This window comes from Palaemon carinicauda, chromosome 18, assembly GCF_036898095.1.
Source record: "Palaemon carinicauda isolate YSFRI2023 chromosome 18, ASM3689809v2, whole genome shotgun sequence".
In the NCBI taxonomy this organism is placed as follows: domain Eukaryota; kingdom Metazoa; phylum Arthropoda; class Malacostraca; order Decapoda; family Palaemonidae; genus Palaemon; species Palaemon carinicauda.
The window spans coordinates 15366545-15374044 of NC_090742.1; the positions used below are offsets into that span (position 1 = coordinate 15366545).

Below are 7500 nucleotides of genomic sequence, written 5' to 3' on the forward strand. Positions count from 1 at the left end.
CCAATATATATATATATATATATATATATATATATATATATATATATATATATATATTATATGTATATAGGCCTATATACATATAATATATATATATTATATATATAGAGGCCTAAATATATATTATATGTATATAGGCCTATATATATATATATATATATATATATATATATATATATATATATATATATATATTATATACATATAACATATATATATATATATATATATATATATATATATATATATATATATATATATATAGGGTGAAGTCAGGTTAGAGAACGCCACGGAGTCTCTCTCTCTCTCTCTCTCTCTCTCTCATCCTCTTAAAAGAGCTAGCTTAGATCAATTGCTCAAACGTCTCAAGTTAATTAATCCATTACACTTCAAAAGCATTTCATAATCCGTAGTAGACTTACTTGAGATCCAGCATTTTCGATTGCTCTTAATATAACCAAAACTGATTTTTTTATTGTTTGTAGCTTACAATTCTGTGCGTGCTTTCATATAGGCCTATGTCGGGACTGGCTCTAAAATGTTTTTGGCATGTAGGCTTATGTCAAAACTGGCTCTAAAATGTTTTTGCCATATAGGCCTATGTCAGGACTGACTCTAAAATGCTTTTATCCTATAGGTCTATGTCAGGGCAGGCTCTAAAATGTTTTTGTCATGTAGGCCTATGTCAGGACTGGCTCCAAAATGCTTTTGGCATATAGGCCTATGTCATGACTGGATCTAAAATGTTTTTTTGCCATATATGCCTATGTCAGTACTGGCTCTAAATTGCTTTTATCATATAGGCCTATAACAAGCTCTAAAATGCTTCTGTAAAGATAGTGAAAGGGATTATTTGTGTTGTTTAAGAAACAAGTTATAACCAAGAACTCTTAAATCATCGTAAACCAAAATATTTTAGCCTACTCCATTACCCAAAATAGTCTTCGTTTGTGGCAAGTCTTTCTAAGTAAACAGCTTCAAATTTAACCCGGCTGATATTAAGCCCATATATCTTCTCGAATTAATACAAAGAGGTAGGACTTTAGGCTCCCATTGTTCACTGGCATCATCAGCTGTTCGCTCTCTCTCTCTCTCTCTCTCTCTCTCTCTCTCTCTCTCTCTCTCTCTCTCTCTCTCTCTCTCACAAAAACGTTAACATATACATACTGAATGTCAATATAAAGTAAATTTTCCTTATATAATTAGCTAAAAACATAAATATTCACCCACACAAAAGTCTTTCTTTGTTTACAGAAAAAGAGAGGGAGGGAGAGTGAGTGAGAGGGAAGGAGAGTGAGAGAGAGGAAGGGAGAGAGAGAGAGAGGGAGGGAGAGGGAGAGAGCGAGGGAGAGAGAAAGAGAGAGAGGGAGGGAGAGGTACAGATGTGTCTGACCTCTCTTTATACCCGTCTCCCTCTCTCTTTGTTGCTGCATCTGACCTATTTTGCCCTGGTCTTCACTTCAAGTTTCCTGTACTCAGGTATGGCTTTCGTACCTCTCTCTCTCTCTCTCTCTCTCTCTCTCTCTCTCTCTCTCTCTCTCTCTCTCTCTCTCTCTCTCTCGGTAAACTTCATCCAATTAATATGAAAATAGATGGGATTCCAGGAATGAGCTGTTTGTACTATCATAAACAAAAACAAACACAAAACGTAGAATAATAAAAAGAACGATAATAATGATGATACAGATAATGAAAAATGGCAAAGGAACATTCTTAAATACTCTATTGGCATTAGGATTTAGCGACTACCATACGTAGATTAATAAATCCCTTTGGATAAAACAAAATGTATGGATTGAAAATAGGGTTTGAATCCCTTTGAAATTAAATCCATTTAATGTACTGTAAAAAGGGTTTGAATCCTTTTGAAATTAATACCAGTTAATAGACGAAAAATGGCGTTTGAATCCCGTTGAAATTAAACCCAGTTAATGGAGTTAAAATACGATTTGAATTCATTAGAAATTAGACCCAGTTAATGGACTGTAAATAGGATTTGAGTCCCTTTGAAATTCGACCCAGTTTAATGACGAAAATAGGGTTTGAATCCCTTTGAAATTCGACCCAGTTTATTGACGAAAATAGGGTTTGAATCCCTTTGAAATTCGACCCAGTTTATTGACGAAAATAGGGTTTGAATCCCTTTGAAATTCGACCCAGTTTATTGACGAAAATAGGGTTTGAATCCCTTTGAAATCAGACCTAATTAATGGACGAAAATAGGGTTTGAATCCCTTTGAAATTCGACCCAGTTTATTGACGAAAATAGGGTTTGAATCCCTTTGAAATTCGACCCAGTTTAATGACGAAAATAGGGTTTGAATCCCTTTGAAATTCGACCCAGTTTAATGACGAAAATAGGGTTTGAATCCCTTTGAAATTCGACCCAGTTTATTGACGAAAATAGGGTTTGAATCCCTTTGAAATTCGACCCAGTTTAATGACGAAAATAGGGTTTGAATCCCTTTGAAATTCGACCCAGTTTAATGACGAAAATAGGGTTTGAATCCCTTTGAAATTCGACCCAGTTTATTGACGAAAATAGGGTTTGAATCCCTTTGAAATTCGACCCAGTTTAATGACGAAAATAGGGTTTGAATCCCTTTGAAATTCGACCCAGTTTATTGACGAAAATAGGGTTTGAATCCCTTTGAAATTCGACCCAGTTTAATGACGAAAATAGGGTTTGAATCCCTTTGAAATTCGACCCAGTTTAATGACGAAAATAGGGTTTGAATCCCTTTGAAATTCGACCCAGTTTATTGACGAAAATAGGGTTTGAATCCCTTTGAAATTCGACCCAGTTTAATGACGAAAATAGGGTTTGAATCCCTTTGAAATTCGACCCAGTTTATTGACGAAAATAGGGTTTGAATCCCTTTGAAATTCGACCCAGTTTATTGACGAAAATAGGGTTTGAATCCCTTTGAAATTCGACCCAGTTTATTGACGAAAATAGGGTTTGAATCCCTTTGAAATTCGACCCAGTTTATTGACGAAAATAGGGTTTGAATCCCTTTGAAATCAGACCTAATTAATGGACGAAAAATAACTTTTATTTCATTTGAAATTCGACCCAGTTTATCGACGAAAACAGGATTTTAATCCCTTTGGAATTAGACCTGGTTAATAGAAGAAAAATGGGGTTTAATCCATTTGAAATTCAACCCAGTTTATCGATGGAAAATAGGGTTTCAATCCCTTTAAAATTAGACCCAGTTAATGGACTGTAAATAAGGTTTGAATCCCTTTTTAAAAAACCGCCCTGAACAGACGCGTCAATACTTAAAACCTAAAACTGACCTGAGAAGCTTCCAGTGACCTGACATTGGCATAGTCCGACGAAACGCTTTTACTCTTGCAAGATGCCTGACGTTTGTGCTGGTGGGGTTGAGGCTGTTGCTGTTGTTGTTGTTGCTGCTGCTGTTGTTGTGCATGTTGCTGTTGCTGGGAATGATGTTGTGCTAGATGCTGCGAGGACTGGTGGTGCTGTATATGCTGCTGCTGTTGTTGCTGTTGTTGTTGTTGTTGCTGCTGCTGCTGCTGCATGGACTGGGTTGTTGCAGCGCTGTGATTATTGGGCGCGCTGGCCATGTCCTTCTCCTCCTCCACCTCCGTCGGTATTCCGATTCCGCCCTTAGCAGCCTTCGTTCGACCTTCTACCACTTCTTCTTCCCCTCCTCCAGCAGACACAGAGACACTTAAATCCCTCTTAAATCCCACGGTCAGATCCCAACGGAGACCCAACCCCGCATAATAATCTGACCCAAAACGTCCAGACAAAGACAAGGCAAAACATGTCATTCGGGAGCAATATTTTCGAGAAAAAAAAAATCGGACTCAAGCTTTATGAATTTAAATAAAAAAAATAGACAAGAAGGGTTACGTGACTGCCATAATGGACGATTATTATACACCTCGCGAGAGACAGTCAGCTCTCAGGGAACGATGTCAAACCAGGTTCCCAGTTGGGGAAAAAGGGGGAAACAAAAGCACGAAGGTATGACAAAGGCTACGTTGGAACACACCACCTTTCCCCCTCGGAGAACCCAACACAACTGTGGTCGTGACTACTGACTGGTGGCAGAGGCAGTGTTGCCAGATGGGTTAGTGTAAAAATCCCCAAAAACTCATGATAAAAAATCCCCAAAACAACCCAAAAATCTTCATTTCCACAAATATATTTTCTTCTGATCATGTAGGCTTTACTAACATAGAAATTACCCACTATACTTCATATAAGTGCAAGTAAACTAATTGCAACAATATAAAAGTTCATTCATCTTTGTTTCTTCTTCATAGAAATTTGTACAGAATATCCCCATTAGACACCCAAAATCCCCAATCTAGGAATAAATACCCATATCTGGCAACCCTGAGTGGCAGAGGTGCCTGGCGATGTTGTGGGGGAGGAGGGAGGAGGGAGGATAAGGGAGGAGGGAGGGAGGAGGAGTGTCGTCTGCAGCAGCTGTCACTCTGAGAGCGGCGAGGTATCGACCCAATGAACCCCACAGTCGATCCTCTCCACTAGTTGGCCGTTGAAGTCCTTTCCTTCTCTTATACTCACTTCTCGCCCCCACTTTCTCTCTTCTAAAGCTACTTTTATGTTCGTCACTCAAAGACTATCCTGCATAGATTGCAGAGTAGGCCGAAAAAACTTGTCGAGGCGGAATCAGTTGGTAATGTGACGTTCGTAGATGGACGGGTGCGTTTTCTTCAACTTTGAATGTCCAGACGTGTGTGAGACTTTAAAACTTTGTATAAAGATTATAAACTCTACTTTCTTTATTCTATTTCAGCTGTAACTCGCGTTAAATATATTTTCAATTAACTATTATAGAGGTTATTATCTAGTAATCTTTTACTCTTATAATTAAAGTTTTACAAATTTTCAGTTTCTTAAACAAAAGTCTTTAAATCTAATGTCATTTCTATTAGGCAACATTTCTTTATGTGGAATTACTATAATTCATCTAAAATTCAAAGAAAAAAATCTATAGCAACGCATTTCAACTATAAATGACATGAAGGGTAAACAGGCCTACATTATTTTAAATGCATTCAAATAAATGAAAACTTGAACAATCATTTATATAAAAAAGTCTATTGCAATGGCACTCCATATTTCATTTACACGCCTGACATTAGTTTTTAATTATCTGGCGTTGCGATTATAAAGGTAAAAAAAGTAGGCCTACAATACTTGCCTTTAAACAAGTTTGAGCTTCATTTTATTACTAAAGTTTCATGACAATTTAAGTCCTGAGAAGTTCTTACCTTACAAATATGAGGGTTCCAAAAACATTCTCATTAGTATGAAAACATTGACTGCAATAAAAAATTCTCTGAGTTTTTATTATTATTATTATTATTGTTGTTGTTGTTTGCTAAGCTACAACCCTAGTTGGATAAGAAGGATGCTATAAGCCCAAAGGCTCCAAAAGGGAAAATAGCCCACTGAGGAAAGGAAATAAACAAGAGAAGTTTAAGAAAACATTAAAATAAATCTTTCATACAACTATAAAACTTCAAAATAACAAGAGGAAGAGAAATAAAACAGTGTGCCCTTATGTACCCTCAAGCAAGAGAACTCTAACCCAAGACAGCGGAAGACTATGGTACGGAGGCTATGACACTACCCAAGACTATAGAACAATGGATTGATTTTGGAGTGTCCTCCTAGAAGAGCTGCTTACCATAGCTGAAGTTTCTTTAACCCTTACCAAGAGTAAAGTAGCCACTGAACAATTACAGTGCAGTAGTTAACCTTCTGAGAGAAGAAGAATTGTTAAGTGTATGAGGAAAGAGCAGAATGTGTAAAGAATAGGTCAGCCTATTCTGTGTATGTGTTGGCAAAGATGAAATAAGCCGTAACCAGAGAGAGGGATACAATGTACTAGTGTCTGGCCAGTCAAAGGTCCCAATCACTCTTTAGCGGTAGTATCTCAACAAGTTGGCTAAACTTTGCCTTGTTCTCAGAAAGAGTTGCTGTCGGGTCCTTCAAACAATCTCAGCTGATTTTGAAGGAGCCATTGTTCGAAAACATTTCTAAAGCAAGGGTTGTTGTGGCCTGATTGGTAACGTCTCTGCCTGGTGTTTGCCAGTCGGGGGTTCGAGTTCCGCTCAGACTCGCTAGTACCATTAGTATCTGTAACCTTACCATCCTTGTGAGCTACGGTTGGGGGGTTTGGGGGAGCCTATAGGTCTATCTGCTGAGTCATCAGCAGCCAATGCCTGGTCCTCCCTGATCCTAGCTTGGGTGGAGAGGAGGCTTGGGCACTGATCATATAATATATGGTTAATCTCTAGGGCATTGTCCTGCTTGCTATGGCAATATCACTGTCCCTTGCCTCTGCCATTCATGAGCTACCTTTAAACCGTGTAAAGTGCACTAACTGAACTATACCCACTTATGCTGGATTTGAAGAAGAAGCATTTGCTAAATAAAGAAATTTCTCCATATTTCTCATTTCTAGTCATCCTCGTTCTAAAGTTCTAGAATTCATTCTTTACCATAGCTACATAAAATAGTCTTGAAATTTAAAAGCAATGGGAGTTTAATAGGTAGAGAGTAATTTTTCTTATCAGTTATATTCTTAATACTTTATAATGAGGATACGTTAATTAGTGACTTTTTCTCTTTGTTACCATTAGCCTAAATAATTAAGTTCTTGTCAGTATAGATATATAACGATCTATCTAATAATAATTCTTCTTTTTTTCTTTACATATATTATATATTTCATAATTTTCAAGCTGTTTTCTCAATTTTCTTTAAAGAACTAAAATGATGTTTTCAAATGTTTAATGCATTGAACGTAAACTACGCCTGCATTCATCTTTCAGAATTCCTATTCTACTGCTTAAAAATAGATGGATTCAGGAAAAGATTGTATTACAAAAATATATTCATTTAATTTGGTGACCTAGACAAGTTCAACAATTACAGTCTGTCGGATATTTTTAAAAATTCATCATTATTGCAAGAAAGGTGTGAAACCTATATGACTTATCTCTTGAACATAATACAATTTGTGGCCCTCACATAAGTTTAATGACAATATTGTTACCAATCACATGATTAATTATGCTATGCAACTGGTCACACCTTTTAATGAGGCGCATTTGCACCGACTCGCAGCGGTGCCCTTTTAGCTGGGAAAAGTTTCCTGCTATTTGATTGGTTAGAATTATCTTGTCCAACCAATCAGCGATCAGGAAACTTTTCCGAGCTAAAAGGGCACCCCTGCGAGTCGGTGCAAGTCTGCCTCACTAAAAGGAATTGACTATAGGTACAGGTTATTGATACCAAAAGTTAATCAAACTATAACACACATGATTTACGAAATCTTTCATTTGCATCCTTAAAATCGATATTGTATTGATAAGAAAGTTCATACAAAAGGCTTGATTAAAAATACCCGTTAAATTTTTTTCCGCATATTTATAGAAGCCCAAAAAAATTTTTTGGGAACGGTTAAACAAACTCTTCATGTTTTC

General features: G+C 36.9%; 2 protein-coding genes across 2 annotated transcripts in view; both read right to left on the bottom strand.

Moving 5' to 3' along the window:
- Positions 1-4045, bottom strand: part of ssp6 (short spindle 6) — a 363586-nt gene extending 359541 nt beyond the window's left edge. Inside the window, exon 1 of the mRNA XM_068392001.1 lies at positions 3304-4045. Within this exon, the coding sequence (XP_068248102.1) occupies positions 3304-3804 (501 nt within the window). The 5' untranslated portion in view covers positions 3805-4045. The remainder of the gene's footprint in view (positions 1-3303) is intronic.
- A 2845-nt stretch (positions 4046-6890) lies between these two features.
- LOC137657627 (zinc finger and BTB domain-containing protein 14-like) overlaps positions 6891-7500 on the bottom strand; it is a 59028-nt gene continuing 58418 nt past the window's right edge. The window contains exon 6 of the mRNA XM_068392006.1: positions 6891-7500. This exon is cut by the window's right edge and continues 743 nt beyond it. The gene's annotated coding sequence lies outside the window, so the exon portion shown is untranslated.